Source organism: Acromyrmex echinatior, chromosome 19 (assembly GCF_024713525.1).
Source record: "Acromyrmex echinatior isolate Ae372 chromosome 19, ASM2471352v2, whole genome shotgun sequence".
Taxonomy (NCBI): domain Eukaryota; kingdom Metazoa; phylum Arthropoda; class Insecta; order Hymenoptera; family Formicidae; genus Acromyrmex; species Acromyrmex echinatior.
Window position 1 is genome coordinate 1,049,505 of NC_141870.1, and position 19,705 is coordinate 1,069,209.

At 29.5% G+C, this 19,705-nt stretch overlaps 2 protein-coding genes and 1 long non-coding RNA gene across 5 annotated transcripts; 1 reads left to right on the forward strand and 2 right to left on the reverse strand.

The window, feature by feature from the left end:
* Positions 1 to 768: 768 nt before the first annotated feature.
* pink (WD40 repeat domain-containing protein pink) lies at positions 769 to 7,242 on the reverse strand. 2 transcript variants are annotated; one of them, XM_011058296.2, is made up of 6 exons: positions 6,740 to 7,222; positions 5,697 to 5,807; positions 5,340 to 5,573; positions 2,780 to 4,752; positions 1,641 to 1,758; positions 769 to 1,106 (listed from the first exon to the last, which is right to left on the reverse strand). In XM_011058296.2, the coding sequence occupies exons 1-6, from the start codon at positions 6,836 to 6,838 to the stop codon at positions 852 to 854; spliced, it is 2,790 nt and encodes a 929-aa protein (XP_011056598.2). In that variant the 5' UTR covers positions 6,839 to 7,222; the 3' UTR covers positions 769 to 851. The 2 variants fall into 2 exon arrangements, 1 of the variants encoding a protein (XP_011056598.2); XR_015548298.1 differs by lacking the exon at positions 769 to 1,106 and adding an exon at positions 2,469 to 2,541 and having other exon boundaries at positions 6,740 to 7,242.
* Cyp301a1 (Probable cytochrome P450 301a1, mitochondrial) lies at positions 2,992 to 19,515 on the forward strand. Of its 2 annotated transcripts, XM_011058294.2 has the most exons (11): positions 2,992 to 3,122; positions 3,711 to 3,783; positions 12,971 to 13,447; positions 14,749 to 14,865; positions 15,078 to 15,154; positions 15,983 to 16,184; positions 16,805 to 16,967; positions 17,610 to 17,779; positions 17,927 to 18,005; positions 18,552 to 18,755; positions 18,863 to 19,515. In XM_011058294.2, exons 3-11 carry the CDS (start codon positions 12,972 to 12,974, stop codon positions 18,968 to 18,970), a joined length of 1,596 nt encoding a protein of 531 aa, XP_011056596.1. In that variant the 5' UTR covers positions 2,992 to 3,122; positions 3,711 to 3,783; position 12,971; the 3' UTR covers positions 18,971 to 19,515. The 2 variants fall into 2 exon arrangements, with proteins under 2 accessions (XP_011056596.1, XP_011056595.1); XM_011058293.2 differs by lacking the exons at positions 2,992 to 3,122; positions 3,711 to 3,783 and adding an exon at positions 11,446 to 11,747.
* LOC147906626 (uncharacterized) lies at positions 15,338 to 16,838 on the reverse strand. The gene is made up of 2 exons (XR_015548300.1): positions 16,752 to 16,838; positions 15,338 to 16,222 (listed from the first exon to the last, which is right to left on the reverse strand). It is a non-coding gene; the product is annotated as an uncharacterized LOC147906626 (long non-coding RNA).
* Positions 19,516 to 19,705: the final 190 nt, after the last annotated feature.

The following is a 19,705-nucleotide window of genomic DNA, read 5'->3' on the forward strand; positions in this document are numbered from 1 at the left end:
ATTTTTATATGGATTTATTTATTCATAAGAATATACAATCGATATTTAAATATTTACATAAAGATCTTGCTGTGAGCTTACAAATCTAATACTATAAAAGTATGTACAACATGTATTATACAACAATAATGTCACATATGCATTATGTTAATCTCAGTTTAATGTATCCATCTCAAATGATTTTATAGCTTTTGAATTTTTACTTTCCTAAAGACTAGTTTGCAAAACCATAAAAATTAGAAATATTAAATATGTATAATAATATAGCCACGCATGAAGTTACATTTACACGTTATATGCGTGTAATTATAGTGTGTATTTAACGTCAAATAAGGTAAGTGATAAGATGACTCATGTAAATCTAGATATATATTCTTTCCCTGATTTCTTGCAAAAAGAAAAACTTAATATATAGCGCCGTGCGAGAATATTTTATTTACTATACACGCATGTCTAAAACTCTGTACATAAGAATCTACAATGAATTATTGCTGTTGTGATTAACGATAACATAATTATCTCATAATGATCTTATAAAAGTGATACATTTTGAATAAAAACAGTAAATTTGAAAAATGTATGCTCTATAGAGATGATATGATGATGTTTGTATTATATAGCGATTTTGTTCTGTCTTCTAATTTATGATGTTCTTCTGTATTGTTCAACTTACAACTGTGATAACGAATGTACTGAGATAATAAATTCAAATATTTGTGACGATAGAAAAAGATCTTTATTAGATAGGTAATAAATAATAAATTCAAGTACATCCGAAGAGAGCTTTATTTCAAGAGAAAAATGTATATACGGTACATGTAACTTCTTCATTTAATTCTTATTTACAACATTTACTGATGAAGATTACATCTAGTGAGCTTTCTTTCTATCATACAATTTACGTGATAGGCGTGGCCGCAACGAAAAATCGCGACTCCATTGGTACCTAGTAAAATTGGCGTCTGTAAAGACAACGTACAGCATGGGCACGTCAATGATTTAATCTGATGACGCATACCCCAATGATGAGCGCCTATTCCAAACACGTTTTTATCTATCGATCGTCTTAAATCTTTCTCGAGAACTTTTGTCAACTGATCACGTATCTGTGACAACAAAAATAATATAATATTAATAACTGATCATTTAATATTGTTCGTCTTAAAAAATATTTTCTATCTCTCTATATTCACATTTTAAGCATTGTGTGATTTTTTTCTTTAGAATGGAAACATAAAAAGTGAACATTTTTATGTATGTACAAAAAAACATTACTTCACGTTTCTATCCTACAGAAAAAATTACATGATTGATCCCTTTGAGAGAAAAAGAAAGATGTTTAAATTAAAGAATCATATAACTTGACTATTACTATTGTTAACATTTCTTACAGGAGTTTAGTTGCAGAAATCTTAATTCTTTTTATATGAAATTATTCGATTAAACAAAAATTAATTATTATAGCGCGTTTTTTATTAGCAATCTTTTTGTAACAAAATAAAGGAAAAAAATTAAGATAATTGAATTGTGTGATTTACTATATATACTAGTAGAAAACAAAAATTTGAGATATTTTCAGATTTAGATTGATGTTGTTTGGATATTTTGTTATTTTATGATAGAGGTAGCAATGAAATTACCTGTGGTGAGCAGATTGTACTAAATTTCGATGATAATTGGTTAGTTTTACTGAAATCAATCGATTTCTTCAGACCTCGGCGATGCAGCATTTTTGTAAACACAATCGACTGGAATATACTATAATAAAAATAAAATATCAATATATTATTTTTCGAATTTAATTTAATTTTTTTACAGGATTTTTTTACGCTTGATTATTGTATATTACTTTAATTAAATCGTTTATGTATAAATTTTATTTTGGTTTATCATTTTATATAACAGTTACAAATTTTGCAGCAGGTCAAGGATACTAATAATTTTATATTGTATTCTATATTCTTCTACAATTTATAGCTAGAATGATGAACAAAAAATTATAGGTAATAGCAATTTAATGGCAATCGAAGTTTTATTAATAATAAAAAAATATTGAATATTATGTTTCTTTTCCATGTGGAAATTTTTTCTTTTAATAAAAAATTGTTTACAAATGACAAATTTAACATCACAAACAAATTAATATTCTTCTATAATACTAAACAAAATAATTTTTTAAATACATATATAGGGTGTTCTATTTTAAAGGATCCATTAAATATCTCAGAAACACCGCGTTAAATAAAAAAATATTTCAGACAAAAGTTTTGTGATTTCGAAGGGGACATAAGATGGTACCACATTAGTTTGACCTAGGGTGTCAAAGTAAATCAAAGTAAGGGTGCATTAGATTTGATAGTTTATTAGAATCATCCAATCTGTCAGAAGAGCTTTTGAATAAATTACAAGAATATACAATGAAAAATGGGAGAGGGGAGGTTCCATTTAAAAAACTCAGTGATTTTTACCTGACTTAGATAGCATCACCGAATGTCAAACCAATACTCTCTTATATCTTTCTTCGAACCATATAGCTTTTATCTGAAATATTTTTCTCTAAAATCTCATGATCCAGAAATTGGCTTTAAATATATATAGGCTTAATTAAAATTAAGTCCTAGGACACCTCTGTGTGTGTGTGTGTATGTGTATAAATTGTTTATATAATAAAATTTTATTAACATTGTCTACACATACATCATGCTATTATCACATTACTCTATGAAAAAAGGAATATAGATATTCTCTCTTTTTTTAACGTTTGAAGATTTTTCAATACCTTTTGTCTAACTCAATGTCCGGTATCATATTCTCCAGCTTAATCAGAAACGCCGTGGCCTCATCTGGTCCCTCTCTTTTCATAATTTCTTTGACAATCCCACTCCAATCTATCAGTATGTCATAATTGGATTTCTTTGCCAAAGGTGTCGCGCAAAAGAGGCAAGTACTGTCTTCGATCTCACTCAGACACGTACCTACGCAATTCCACTGTTGCTCATTTAACGCCGGTAGAAGAAACGATAACACGACATTGTCTCTGGTCTGAAGACATTGTCTCAACAAGTCGTCCAATGCACTACGTTGCTCGATGCGGATGGGCAGGTACACACGCCACATATAAGGTACCTTGTCACAAATATTGCTACACTCTTTCGACAGATCATCCGCATATCTCTTAAACAATGATTCGCCGATCGCCAGAAATTTCGGTTCTATGGTTTTATCCATCGGATAAGGATAACCACAACTACACCTGAAATAAGCTGGCGCGTTGATTTCGATGAAGGCTCTTACGAAATGCCGCACGATGTAATTGTTGTTACTAGAGTCAATCAACTGCATGGAGGTGTTTTCCAGAAACATATTATAATAATGCAATTCCGCGGCGCGAGTAACTTCGTAGATAAAACTCTGAAGCCCAGGCGAGTCTCGATAGGAATCTTTGATAGTTCTCATCTTTTTATCTGTCTCCAAAATAATTTCCTCGATTTCTTCTTCTAACATATTAGATCTGAAACTATTCGCTAGTTCGTAAATCGAATGCAAATCAGATTGAATCCTATGCGTAACGTTTTCTTGAAAATCCAGCTTCTGATGACCATCCTCTTTAATATTTAACATTTCTCTATTGTAATCCGAATCAAATATGTTCCCTGAAACAATTCCGAGGATATTTTCTTGAACAAGATTTTCTTTCCGATCTTTTCCAGATTCTATTTGCATTTCAAATGAATCATCGCTGGAGATTTCAGGAGACTGCGACGAAGGCGTCATTTCACAGCCGTAAGTTTTTTTATTAATGAATCTATTGTTTTCAGAATGCACGACTACGATGCCGGAGTTTAATTTAGCTGGTCTATTATTATCACTAGCTTGCAGAAGCGTTATTAATGGTCGCAGCTGCTCTTTCTCATCTTGCGGCAGATTTTCTACTTTGAACAACTCAACAATTTCCTTAGTGCCGATTGTTTTTAATAATTGCGACTTATATATAAAACATGCGTTTAAACACTCGCTGTATCGCTCGCGGCAATACAGCCATAGTATTAGACTGTCGAGTGAAGATAACGTTATACAATGAAATTTGCTATCACAGGTCATCAAGTAGATCTGATTGTCCACGATCGCCGTCATGCTGATGTTCGTGTACTCGTTGTTCCACAACAGCATGCTTGCATTCGTCGGATCAATAATATATAGGCCGCTAGTCGTATAAGAAAATAAATACTTGCGCGCGAGTACGAACAAGTGCGAGAAGTTGACAGACTGCGGCGGCCATTCGCATTCCGTCTCTTTCCTCTGACTAGATTCTAAGGTACTATTTGATCGAAATATTGCTGTCGGAGGAATTGCCAAAGCCTCTTTGAACTGATGCGTCTTCACGACGATTCCATCAGCCGAGGCCTCCCATAATCTCGAACCAGGTCGAGCGCAAAATATCTTTGACTGATTCTCGTCCAGAATATTGATATCATTATCGGAGATCAAATTGAACGCGCCCCGTATATTGTTGGTGTTCCTTTCTTCTCTCTGTGCTTTTAAAGTGTTATTCTCGTGCGTGTAAAAACATGCGCCGAATTCGCCGTTCCGCGATTTATTGCCAATCTGTTTGTATTGCTCTTGCACTGTGTCGCATATATAACTACGTGCTAACGTGGAAACCAATAATAGAGGCGAATGGAAATTTAATTGTACGATACTAGAATCCAGACTCATCAGTGTACATACTGGAGTTTGAAACATTCCATTGACCTGATTGTGAAAAAGAAGATAGATCAATAAATAATATATTAATTGATATATAAATATAATATTATATAAACGTATAAATTAAATCATTTTCCTTCACCAGTAATGTTTAACTTCGGAAACACATCAAATTTTTTAATTATATTAATTTCAAGTAGACAATCTTAAAACTGTAAACAATAAATAAAATCCGACTTCTATGATGATAAAAATTCATTGAAGCTTTCACAAGTATTTTCATAAGAATGAAAAAAATTTTATTTTACGTTTTCAACTTATTTTTTCATGTCAGAATCATCCAGTTGAACCAAGTTACAGAACAACTCTTTTTATTGAAAGAATATGCATTATTATATTATATATTAGGTATAGTAAAAAGAAATCTATTATTTTTCCAATAGATGGCTTTAGTAATCTGTATCACACGTAGACGAGATACAGATTACTAAAGCTATCTATTGGAAAAATAATGGATTTCTTTTTACTACACCTAATATAATTTTATTTAATTTTAGTTTATTATATTTAACTGTTTAATTGAAATAAATATTAATTTTATTAATATTTAATTTATTGTGTTACAAACTTACCGTAAATATGGATAACACTATGACAGAAATCCTGCCAATTGCATCTCCTACATACAACTCGGTACTATTATTATTCCAACAGATACAAGTAATTTGTTTATATATATACTCCGTTGATACTGATATCAATTGCGGAGTGGATTTCAGAGATACTAGACAGACAGTACCACGAGTTGTTGCTAAGGCTACAGTTTTTTCGTCAGGTGATATCGCTACACGCGAAACCACACCTTCCTAATGCAAGATAAAAAGAACATTAATAAATCAATTATATGTATATTCAATAATCACAATATATCATTTATATATTTAGTAATCATCATTGACTTAAACTTATTATACTAAAACGTCATTTACCGAGAGAGGTATTATTTGAAGAAATAAACATGGCTCTCTTGAAAACAAGTAAACGCTGCCACTGCTTGAGCCTAGTATAATGTAACTTGGTGAAGCGTTGAAACATGTGTACTGCAATTTTATATAATTTAAGATATTATTACATATATTTAAACTAACATTATAAAATCAAAAACTTGAAAAGATAAAACAGATTTTGGCATTTCATCTATTTTATTGACAGAGAGAACATTTGTTGCTACTATTGAAAGTAAAAAGTTACACAACAGTTTTATGAATAATAACAATAACTTATGTGTGTTTTCCAAGAGTACAGTATAACACAATGAATCGTTACATTCTTATTATTTGCTAAACAAGAATGAAATGATTCATTTTGTTACAATGTTTCTAGAGAACGTTTTTAATTGGTCAATTTCGCAAAATTTTTTTTTTTCTAATTAATCAACGAAGCATTTGTAGCGTTAAGTAGATTGTACTCACAGTAGGTCTGTTTTTTTATTCCTACTAGATTGCATTAGAATTTTCTCTCTCGTTTTCAAATATTAAATATATTTATCACATTTTTAATTCCAAAAGTATATACTAGTTCAGATACAGAAAAAACAGACCTAGTAGTATAACATAATGAATCATTACATCCTTGTTATTTGCCAATGTTAAATAAAAATGAAATGATCACTGTTATATTGTCTCTTGCTGCAAATTTAAGTACCAATCATGTATATGACCAAAGCTGCATTCGATTTGAACACTCAAGTGTTTAAAGCACTTATTTCACATCATTCTGTCTTTTATTAGAAAGATGTTCATTAGAAGTCGTTCATTAGAAAGAGGCAAGTTAATTAACTCTTAAAATAATGAAGATGATTTTGATAACATCTGTCTAATGAACGACTTCTAATGAACATCTTATGTGATATAATATGACAAGAATGACAGATGCATTGTACGCTACTGTATCGTTTGGGTTAACCTCACGTTTTAGTACATTACATGTGGAAAAATGCCAACATCTTTTCATGCGATCTATCATACTGTACCTTTATTCGCTGCGTCGAATTAATCGGTTTGTACAGGATCGAGTTGATATCCTCACGTTCCGATAAGACGTAAGAAACATCCGGAGCAATGGGATACATCGTCCAGCATCTTTTTCCTCCGAGCTCTGCTCCGATCCAGGGCCTCTGACTCTGAAGGTCTCTTTTTTTTTATTTTAATTTCCTTTTGCTCCCTTTATACTGATCAATTGATCGGAGGTGATCGAAGTGGATCGGAGGTCAATACGTACCGGAGCATGTTATTCATAGATTATAGATATGAGGTTTAAGGTACCTTTTCATGCGTCGCTACAGTTCACATATAACATATATGCTCGTTTTCGAAACGAATTTCATACCGTTCTGCGCATATAGCTAGATAAAGCATTTTAAACATTTGCATTGCGGTAATTTTGAATGAATAAGTGACATCGCGCAAATAAGTAAGTACGTGTCAAATTAAAATGTCCTGGGAAAAAATATTTTATATATAATTATATATAAAATGTGTCCATTTATATACAAATATATAATTTTATATAATTTTATATAATCAAGTATATATAAAGTATTTTTTCTTGGGGTGTCAAAATAATTTCCGAAAAAAAGAATGAAGAAATTTACATTTTAACAAAAAAAAAATTTTTACAAAAAATATCAAAATAAAATAAAAAATGGTATGTACGAAATATATAATGCATAAATAAATTATTAATTTAATGTTAATTATTAATTAATCTTAATTTATTATATTATCATAAGTACATATAGTATTAAAAACACATAAATAAGTAAAAAATTTATATTATAACAAAAAATAATTTATGATTCAAAATCATATACTCTGCTCTAATTAATTAAAAACGCATGAATTTTCTTATATTTGTAATTTTCTTATATAATTAAATTGTTATTTTCTTATTATCAAGTTGTTTGACTGGCTATAAAGTATATGAAGGCTAAAGTATACTGGCTCCCATAAAGTATATAAAGTATACTTATAATTAAAAAATTGAGATTTTTATCATTTATTTATAATACAATTCCATATATTTTTATTAAAGTATTAGATTTAAAATATACTACTTATTAAAATAACTTATTATTTAGATAGTAAACTTTTACTTTCAATGCGATTTAGAATAATCCGTTATTTTTTCATAATTTTTTATAATTTTAATATCTTCGATACATCTTTAATTGATGTCCAATATGTATTTTGTTTTTTCCAAAAATTTTTTATATGTATTTATTTTAATCGAATTTCTACTAGATAAACAATATTTATCTACATTTTGTCAATTCCTTGTCAAAAGTTTGACGTTTACACATCAAGCGGTCAAGTGATCCGTTTTATATTTTTGGCGTCGCGACGCTATCGCATCGCTTGATAGTACTTTTTGTTTTATTACTTAAAAAAATTTACAAATTAAAAATTTCCAACATACAAACGACTTACTGTTCAAATAAGAGTAAGTTGAATTTTATTATAAAATTTATCATTGCTATATAAAAGACTTCAGGATTTTTTAAAAATGATTTTGAATTATTATAATTTAAATTGATAGTACATGAAATAAGCTACAAATTTCAATTTTTTAAGATTTTTTTTCCAAACAACACAAGTCTAAAATTATGACATACTCAGTAAAAAATGATAATGTAATCGGCATCGATTCGATGTCGATTCGACGTCGAAATTATCAAATCGACATCGATTCAACATCGATTTCACTGTTATTTTTCATTGGGTAAAACGTCTTTAAGTCATCTTTTAGAAACATCTTATGATCTGATTTTAAACACTTTTTGTTGTCTGAGTTTTACTTCGATTATTTTTATATTACAAGCATTAATTACAAGCACATATTTTATTATAGTCATATTTTACCTTTCTTTTCAGTTTTATATTGCACTTTATTTATGACTACATTGTAGTTAAAAGATATTTTAATTATCTCAAATATTTACACATTAAATATGTACACATTTTATATTAATTATGTATTTAAAAATAATATAGGAACACTAAGGCTCAAATAATTTATAAAATTAATATAATAAAAATAGAGCTACGAGCCAAGCAAGGTCTTCATAAGATATTGCAAAAACAAATAGTTTATTATAACATATGTTTCACCCCAATTGAATCATTATCAATGTTAATCTTAATAACAATATAAAAATTACATACTCATTTGAAAAACAATCTTGAACAAGACACACCTTAAAAAGAATATAAAAGTTTCATTGATTGTGTAAGTATCTCTATCGTTTTAGATGGTTGTTAAAATTATTTCAATATCAAAACGTGAAAATGCAGAAAATAGCCTTACTCGGTGTATGAACATGACAATGTAGAGGAATAACAAACTTAATGGTCGTCAACGGTTCTTGTAAAATGACCATTAAAAAGCGCAGTCTCAAAAGCTTCGAATTACAATAAATAATAAACTAGTGCAATAAATCAGTGTTAAGTCTAAAATCATAATTACAAACGATATTATGAATAATAATTTAACAAACATAAAAATAAATGTATATCGTGAAATACAATAATTTATAAAATTTATAAAACACATATCTTCGAAATTATGAAGAACCAGTTATAGAAATGACGTTTAAATTTTGTGAGTCTAATAATATAATGATTATAAAATAACAAATTGTATATAAAAATGTAATCGCAAAGTAAAAAGTTGTTATAAAGTTTAAAATTAGAATATTAGAAAAACGGTTAAAATTACACATCGAACAAAATATAAAATAAAAAGTATACAATAATTAGTAGTAACCTATTTGAGAGCAACATTTGATAAACGGAAAATTGAGATGTCCTGAACTCAGATTTCTTTGAAAGACAACTCAATTCTGATACCGTATGATAGTTAAGACAAGTGAGTGGAACTGTAGTAGGGAAAAAATGAAAGGAGGAGATATCCCTATTGAAAAAAATGACAAGGTTATATATGAAATCATGTTATTAACATATAAATAAAACATATACATTACGTAAAGGATTGTTGATTCAAGAATGTGATTTTTAAAAATTACTTAATTTGAAAAATCACATGATATTAGAAACAATTTCGTCCATTATGTGATTTTATAGTTATCGAATTTTAAAGAATAGAATGATAGAAATGGAAGAAAAAAGAATATGTCATGTGACTTTTTAAATTACGTACTTTTAAAAAATCACGTACTCATTTGGAACAATCCGTTATGTGATTTGCATGTTTTAGGGTGCAGTCGAGTTGCCGCTATGAATGCTTCGAAGAATTCGTAGTGGAAATTCGACCACACCCTTAATTACATAATTTCACCATGCAACTGAGTGACGTGATTTTTTTCAATGGGGATCTAAGGAGGTATTAGGAAAGGGAAAGTAACTGGAGTATAGTTAGATAACGGATTCTATATATGTTTGCTTATTCAAACCTTGTGCTAATTTGTTTTTTTATACACACTTTTATTCTTTCCCTATCACAGCTTCACTCACTTGTCTTAACTGTCATATTGTATCAGATTTGAATTGTCTTTGAAAGAGAGCTGAGTTCTAATTATCAGGACATCTCAATTTTCTGTTTATCAAATGCTCTCAAATAGGTCACTACTAATTATCAGGTACTTTTTATTTTATATTTTGACTGTTTGATGTGTAATTTTAACCGTTTTTCTAATATTCACAAGTGACACGGTGTAACACAATGGATCATTACGTCGTTGTTGTTTGCTAATGTTAAACAAAGATGACATGTGTTGCACCGTGTCGCTTGTTGGAAGGCACGCCTAATTTTAAACTTTATAACAACTTTTTACTTTGCGATATACATTTTTATACATACAATTTGTTATTTTACTTGTAATTTTATAATCATTATATTATTAGGCTCACACAAAATTTAAACGTTATTTCTATAATACTAGTTCTTCATAATTTCGAAGATATGTGTTTTATAATTTTATAAATTATTGTATTTCACGATATATATTTTTATGTTTGTTAAATTATTATTCATAAAATCGTTTGTAATTATGATTTTAGACTTAACACTGATTTATTGCAGTAGTTTATCATTAATTCGAAGCTTTTGAGACTGCGCTTTTTAATGGTCATTTTACAAGAACCGTTGACGACCATCAAGTTTGTTATTCCTCTACATTGTCATGTTCATACACCGAGTAAGACTATTTCTGCATTTTTACATTTTGAGCACAAACCACCACAACGGTCTCACAACCATCTAAAACAATAGAGATACTTACACAATCCATAAAACTTTTTATATTCTTTTTAAGTTGTGTTGAATATCTTGTTCAAGATTGTTTTTCAAATAAGTATGTAATTTTTATATTGTTATTAAGATTAACATTGATAATGATCCAATTGGGATCGAAACGTATGTTACAATAATTGTATTTGTTTTTGCAATAACTTAGCATGAAGATCTTGCTTGGCTCGTAACTCTATTTTTATTATATTAATTTTATAAATTACATATTTTTTATTGCAACTTTTTTTAAAAATTAATTAAGATATAATATTGTATGCATAATATCACATGCATTAATTACTTGACAAAGATAATATGTTTCAAATAATAAGATATAAATGATTTTTTTCTATTAATACCAACAATTAATACAATATTTTCTTTTTGATTTAAAAAGGAATGTTGAAAGAAAATTAGTATGACAATCCAGTAAGACTCCATTGAGTAAATTGTGAGTTAGCTTAAATTCGCACAAAATTCGGGTCATTATACTCTCTCCTCTAGAGGGGGAGAATTCTTTAGTGGGGGCCATTCACAGATTGCTTTCTGCAACCTTCTTCGCTCACAGTGCTCATCGTTTTGACTAACGGTGCATCTGTAAGATATAACGTTACCAAGTTTTCCATTCTTTGTCTTCGTTACGATATTGTACGCGTGTGTATGAGTCGGTCACCGAAAATTTTAGAGTTCTGTAAAGTACAGATTTGAACAATGTTGGTTTTAAATATAACAAGGTACGTTTATAAAAAATACGGGTATTAATTACAATTAATTGCGATAATATTATTGGAATATAATCGCAGATATTTTACGAAATTCGTGATAGTGAAAAAAGACCTTTCCTTTTCGGACGAAACGATTTCAATGCGTGTAAGAGAGTGCCTGTGGTGAAAGAGTTCGAACAGCTTTCGACAATTTTCTTAAATTAATTGTATTTTATATTACAATATGTTAGAAATTTAATATCTTAACATAATTGACAAATCATCTTTTAAATTATTATGAAGTGATAATAGGTAAATAAGATTAATAAGTAAATGAGATTATTTTCAGAGCGACCTAAGGAAAATCTTTTTGCGCGTTATTTAATTTAATTTTTTTTTCTCGTCTACGTACATTTCAAGTATATTCTTAATTTTCCTTAATGTAATAATTTAAATTTTTAATTAAATCTTAACAAATGAAATATTTTCTATGTCACCTACTACAACTGATGCTCCGAATATTTATACTTTCTCATTGCAATTTTTTGGGTCATCCGTCATATTATGTTTCTATAATAATTGTATTGATTCTTTTTAGTGGATATTGTTTTCGGATAAACATACTTTAAAGAATAAATACATATATCTTATTCAAAATATTTGTGATATTTACATATCAATATATCACTTTTATAATAACAAATTTCTTCTCGATTTCTTACTCTTTCTAGGAAAGTTGATTTTCTAAGAAAAGGAAAATGAGAGATGTAGTTAAATTATTGTACTACGATCTGGTAGCGACCATGTAACTGTTTCCCTAAAATGGAAACGTGAGAAGTGAAATTTTTATGTACGTATGTACATATCATACATATAAAAAATGTTCACTTTTCACGTTTTCGCTTCAGGGAAAAAGTTGCATCACTATCCTGATCAGTGAAAGTAAGTATCGTGTGGACAAAAAAATTTAGACATTTGGGAAAGATTGCGGCATCGTAACGCGCAATGATGGTATAATGATAGTAACAGCTGCAGCTCATTTATACACAAAAGCGTAGTGTAAAATAAAACAAACAATCAACTAATGAAATAATAATATAATTATTCACAATAACAATTCAATTTTTCGTTATAATTTACATTTTTCACTGATATTACGCTTCGCAATTTTATTTTAATGAAATATTGATGTATAAGTAGAAATATTGATATAAACTTTAGAAGATTAAAGAAAGATGGTAATGGGATTATAGAATGAAATCGCTACTACGAAATTGCGAGACGCGCTTATCGCAATCCTGCGAGCCTGTCCTTCAGAGGATCGTCCTTCGGACTTTCTGCAGCGATACGATCACATCCGAATGTCCTCATGCTTCGTCATCCTCAAGACTCACGTTCTTATCTGTTAAATCGTACAACGAAATACCGGGCCCACGACCGATTCCAATCATAGGCAATGCCTGGCGATTATTGCCGCTGATCGGCCATTATCAAATCTCGGATGTCGGAAAGATCTCACAGATGTTCTACGAAGAGTATGGCAAAATAGTACGGCTAAGTGGTCTGATAGGCCGTCCCGATCTGCTTTTTGTCTATGACGCCGACGAGATCGAAAAGGTGTACCGGCAAGAGGGTCCTACGCCTTTCAGACCGTCCATGCCTTGCCTGGTGCATTATAAGAGTGTTGTACGCAAGGACTTTTTTGGCCAACTACCAGGAGTCGTAGGAGTGTAGGTGAACGATAATTGTCGATGAATAGTTTTGCCTTAATTTATTAAAGTATGCGGGATAAATATAAAACAAATGGAAGATTCTCTTTTTTAAGATATAATTTTTTAGTAAAAGTCATAATATTTTTAGAAATATAATAATATAATAAAAATGGTCAAATTAATGAGTAATGATATTATATAATAAACTAAAAATATTTTAGTTTTTTAAAATATTCTTTATTTTACTGTCATATCAAAAGTCATACTAGCTTGATCAAAAAGTTTCCGGAATTCATTCAGAAAATTCAAAATACAAGTTTATTCATCAAAAGTGATATTGTCCCCTTCAAAGTACTCTCCAGCGACTGCAACGCACTTATGCCAGCGCTTGATCCAGCTCTCGAAACATTTCTGGAACTCTATTATTGGTATAGCCATCAGAGCCGTCTTCGATTTTTCCATTATCTCCTTTCGGCTGTTAAAACGCGTTCCTCGCAGGTTTTTTGACTCGATCGAACAGAAAAAAATCGCAGGGAGCCATATCGGGTGAATTCGATGGCTGTTGGATGGTATTCGTTGTTGCAAACTCGTTGTTGCAAATTCAACTCCATTTTTAAAACTGTAAAAAATCGAAAACACGCGCAGAGGTAGATGTACTCAAGACGGCGTAATTTTTACAAATGTCAAGCTATGGCGATAAAATTTGATGTCAATGATAGATGTGGCAATCTAGCCAAAAAAAAGAACTCAAATCAGCTGCACTCAGAGCATCACCTGGTCTCTTCCGGAAACTTTTTGATCAAGCTGGTATTTGTTACACCAACGTTGAAATTATTTCTTTCTTCGCAAAAAACTTTTACGCGCTATTATTTCAATTTGATTAAAAGTTTCATGACGGGCTTACATTAACTTCCGTGTTTTGAAATGTTTATAACTCGGAAATAAGGTCTACTAGAACAAATGTCTAAAAAAACTTTATATCGACTCTTCAGTTTTTTTTTCTTGTGTATTGAATTCATTTCTGAAGTAATGTCACGTTATGTAATATTTTGCTTTTACTTTTACTTTTACTTTTAAATTATGTAGAAAATTATAATACTTATTTATAGTATACTTAATTAAGTATTAGTAATGGAATTTAAAGCGAGTTTAAAGCGATGGAATTTTCGAGTATTATGACTTTATACTTCGATTTTTTTTTAATATATCAATAGTATCTCAATGAAAAGATTCGCACGATCGAAAAGAATGGTTTTTAATTCGTTTCGTTCGATTGTTTATATGAATTCATCACACATTAAGTTGATTTTTTTCATTAGACATGGTGAACCTTGGAAGGAATTTCGTACGCGTGTCCAGAAATCTATTCTTCAGCCGAAAGCTATACGAAAATACATAACACCAATCGAAGTAGTTACGGAAGATTTTATAAATAGGTAAAAAAAAGAGTAAGGAATAAATTTAGGTCCATATTTAAAACTCATTTACAAGTTATGTTAGCGCGCTAATACACTATTATATTTTACGTTACGCAGATTATAGAATTTTCGAAATAAAAGCGCACTTTTATCGATAATAGCATTATGAATATGGGCCTTAATATATAATATGTATATATCAATGATTATTGCAATATTTTTTATTGTAGAATCGAGAAGATTAAAGGAGACGACGATGAGTTGCCGGGCGATTTCGATAACGAGATACATAAATGGGCTTTGGAATGTTAGTTCTTATGTAAATTGTATTATTCGCTTAGCTTATGTAAAAAATTAATTAACACATTAATTGCACAAAATTCCTTCTCTCTTTATGCTAATAATGGTTACTTTATAAACTATATTTAAGATATTTTATATAACTTACACATTTTTAATATTGAATATTTTTGTCTATGAAATATTAATCTTTTCATTTTTATTTTCTTATAGCTACAGTTGTTTTATATTCAAAAACATTTGAAGTTTTATAAAAGTATAAACTATATGTATAAATCATAGAGTGCATTCGGTTTCACGCATGATGTGCATAATACATCATTTATCCTTGTTTAACATTCGATGAATAACAAGGATAAATGATACATTATGTGTGAAACAGAACGCAGCCATAATATTAATTAATATTATTCTAATTACTTTTGGAATTACTTGAAATAATTGGAAAAGAAGATTACTTTAAAATTAATGTAAACGAAACATTAAAGCTGCTTTTTTTCTTTTTCACATATCTATTTATAGAATTTTCTAAATTATACGTATGGCAAAATATAATTTGATTTTTTATTAGTTTTTATTTGTTTTATGTATCACTACACGGTAGATACATATTTAGCTACAACATTTAACAACACCTCTAACATATTTTACATATAACATAATTTATTTCACAGAGAGAAAGGTAGAAAGGAAGAGAAACTACTATTAGTGTTGAAATTCTTTCCGGAAAGAAAACCTCTAGCGTTCTCGTTTTCATTATTGTGACTATTGGGACGTTCAATGACGATAATATGTACTATGTACTATGAATTATACATTTGATTCAATCGAGCAGGTATCGGACGTGTGGCACTCGATGTCAGACTCGGCTGCTTGAGCGATACTTTGTCGTCGAATTCTGAACCGCAAAAGATTATCGATGCTGCCAAATTCGCACTGAGGAATGTTGCTTTGCTCGAGCTTAAAGCTCCGTATTGGAGATACATTCCAACGCCTCTCTGGAGTCGCTACGTACGAAATATGAATTATTTCATCGAGTAAGTTTAGAGAGACTAAATAGATACGATAGAAAATCCTGTAAAAAGATATGCATGTATAGATAAGGAATAAATTAAAAAAAAAAAACAATTGACAGAAACTTATATTGGAAAAATAAATTATGATTTTAAGAAAATTTTGAGAAACAAAGAAAACTAGAAAATAAATAAATTATTTATTTGAGATTTAAAAAGCAAATTCTCTTTTGTTTCTTTCGGCATTTTTCGGTGTTACATCACTTAACATGTACGAAGTAGAAAATTATAGAAAATAAGTGAAACACGGAAGAAAATCCATTTTAAATTAGCTATTAAATAAGATAGTACACATTTATCCGGCTCGATTCAGAATTATAACATCGATGTTATGAAACTGGCCAATCACAGTCATTCCATTCTTCAGAGGAACAGCTATGATTGGCCAATTTCATAACATCGATGTTGTAACTTTGGCGTAAATCGAACGTGTAAACGTAATCATAGTTAAGTAAACGCTCAATGTTATATAAATTTTTTTCAACTTAATTCAATTTACAGATAATTTGATAATTTATTTCTGAAACTCACCAATTAGTAATATTGGTCGATAATCTGTACAATGTATGTATGTTTCATTTTAGGATATGCATGAAGTACATTGACGCTGCGATAGTCAGACTTAAAAATAAGAACGCCGTAGATGAGACCGATTTGTCGCTAATAGAACAAATTCTAGCCAAAGAGACAGATCCTAAGATAGCTTATATTTTTGCTCTCGATCTGATATTGGTTGGCATTGATACGGCAAGTCGCACAATATCGTAGATTATTATTAATCGTATTACTTTTATTTAAAAAATTTACAATTAATTACTATCAATCCTTAAGCAGATGTATTTGTAAAATCACACAGCGATTGAAGTAACTTTAGAGCTTCTCTCTCTTGAGGAAGCTAAATTCGATCCGTCTTTTATTCATAGTACTTACTATGACTCCTTTCGGCGGGTTGGAAGTAATTCATCTAATCTAAGGGATATTAAGAGGAAGAGGAAATGAACTCTAATTCCACGCGTCTACTTAAGGATTAATTAAATGTGTAACAATATTATGTATAAATTAAAAATACACAAAAAGAATATTTTTGCTAAAATATATAAAAATCAGATCATACAGATCCGAAAATAATTACGTTGGATTATCAGAATAATTATGTAGAAACATTATATCTATAAATGCAGCAAAAAGCTTGAGCATTTTGACAACTTCCTTGAACTTCTAATATAATTATTTTGATAGTCCAGCACAGAGCCGCATTAATTGTCATTTCGCATCCCTGGAAATATTTCAAGTGCCCTTTTAAAACATACAGGGTGAGGAAAAAGTCCAGGAAAACAAAGCATTTTTTATAGAAAAATTACATATTTCTGTGTATATTATATATTATAGATATCGATGGCAGTGTGTTCGATATTGTATCAGTTAGCAACTAGACCAGAAGAGCAGGAGAAGATACATCAAGAGTTATTGCAAATACTGCCAGATCCATCCGTTTCTCTCACAACGAGCCATTTGGATCAAGCAATCTATATGAAAGCTTTCATCCGCGAAGTATTTAGGTAATATTAATCGTCATAGTATTAATAAATTTTGATAATATAAAATTATTTACTAAACAATTAATTTAATTGTTTACATGGGTTAATGATGGCCTGGTTACTTTCGTAAAATGGATCTTAATGGATCTTATATGCGCTGCATTTCAGAGTATACTCCACTGTTATCGGAAACGGAAGAACATTGCAAAACGACACCATCATTTGCGGCTATAAAATTCCCAAAGGAGTATGTAGCACATCTTATTTTTAATTTTTATATTTTCCTACCTTATCGTTTATAATGCTTATATAATTTATCATACTTAATATACAATTATTTGCAAACATTATCTATATCAAAATAAGGTGCTTTGTAGTAAAATATATAAGTAAATTCTGTATTCCTATAAGTAAAATTCTGTTATATCTATACACAGATAAAATAATTTTACTGAAATATTTAAAAATTCAGCTAGATATAAATCTGAAATAATTTTATTGAACTATTTCAATAATTATTTAGGATATTTAAGATGATTGCTAGAATGAAAATTTTTTGTAACATTACTCATTATGAGTGTCTCACATAATTATTTTGATAATCCAATAAAATTTCAATCATTTAGATCTGTATCTATAAGCTTTTTAAATAGGCCAGCAAAACAGTTCTTTCGTGTATATAATATTTAATAAAATTACGATATTAATGTCGTAAATAATTTTCTTCGTGGCTGATTCATAGCAGACGTCAAGTAGATATTAGGCGATCTAATGTAAAATAAAATTATTTTAGATTCAAGTTGTATTTCCAACTCTTGTCACTGGTAATATGGAGGAATATGTTGCGGATGCGAAGACGTTTAAGCCTTCAAGATGGCTCAAAGACTCCAATAATGAAAATCTGCATCCATTTGCGTCGTTACCGTACGGTTACGGAGCACGAATGTGTTTGGGAAGACGATTCGCGGATCTCGAGATGCAAGTGCTCCTCGCGAAGGTATAATATACAGTGTTTTGTTATATCGTTTTAGTTAAGCTTATAAAAATTTGTGCTAACAAATTAAAAAAAAAACAAATATACTGTTATAACGATATTATTTTCAGCTCTTGAGATCGTATAAACTGGAATACCATCATCAACCGTTAAAATACAAAGTCACGTTCATGTACGCGCCCGATGGAGAACTTAAATTTAAATTTATGAAAAGATAGTATCTAACAAGTATAATATTACAAAATATATTCGAAGTAATTAAAACGAAAAAAAGTATCTCAAAATTTGCAAGTAATGATAAAAAAAAAATTGATTGCAATATAGTAGTAGTCACATATTAATGTCAGATTACAGAACATAAGAATAAAACGTTTATAATTTATAGTCTAGTTAAGTCTAGTATCATATATATAATAAAGATAAAAAACATGAACATCCACTGTCAAATTCTAAAGCCTATCCTATAACAATGTGCTCTTTATTTCTTGTTTCTTGCTTTTTTCCCCTTTGCAACCGTTTTATCGACAATCGTATTTATTTCTTGTTCTTTTCGAAATTCGTTAACTTTTATCTTCGGTGACATCAAACAAAAAATCGGATAAGAAGCATAAAGATAAGATGTAAAGCCTGTTCTACAATATGTTTTTTGTTTCCTATTTCTTGCCTTTTGTTATTTTTTACATCTTGTCTTTTTGCTTCTTATCCGATTTTTTATTTTATATCGTCCGAGATAAAAGTTAACGAACTTAAAAAAAAAAAGAAATTACGTAGTAAAAAATACAATTGTTGATAAAGGTTGCAAAAGAGAAAAAAGCAAAAGATAAAAAACAAGAAACAGGAAACAAAGAACACATTGTAGAACAAGTTTAAAAAAAAATAGTAAAAAATAAGAAACAGAAAACAAAAAGCACATTGTAAGCTTTAGAGACACTTAGGATAGTTTAAACTGTTTA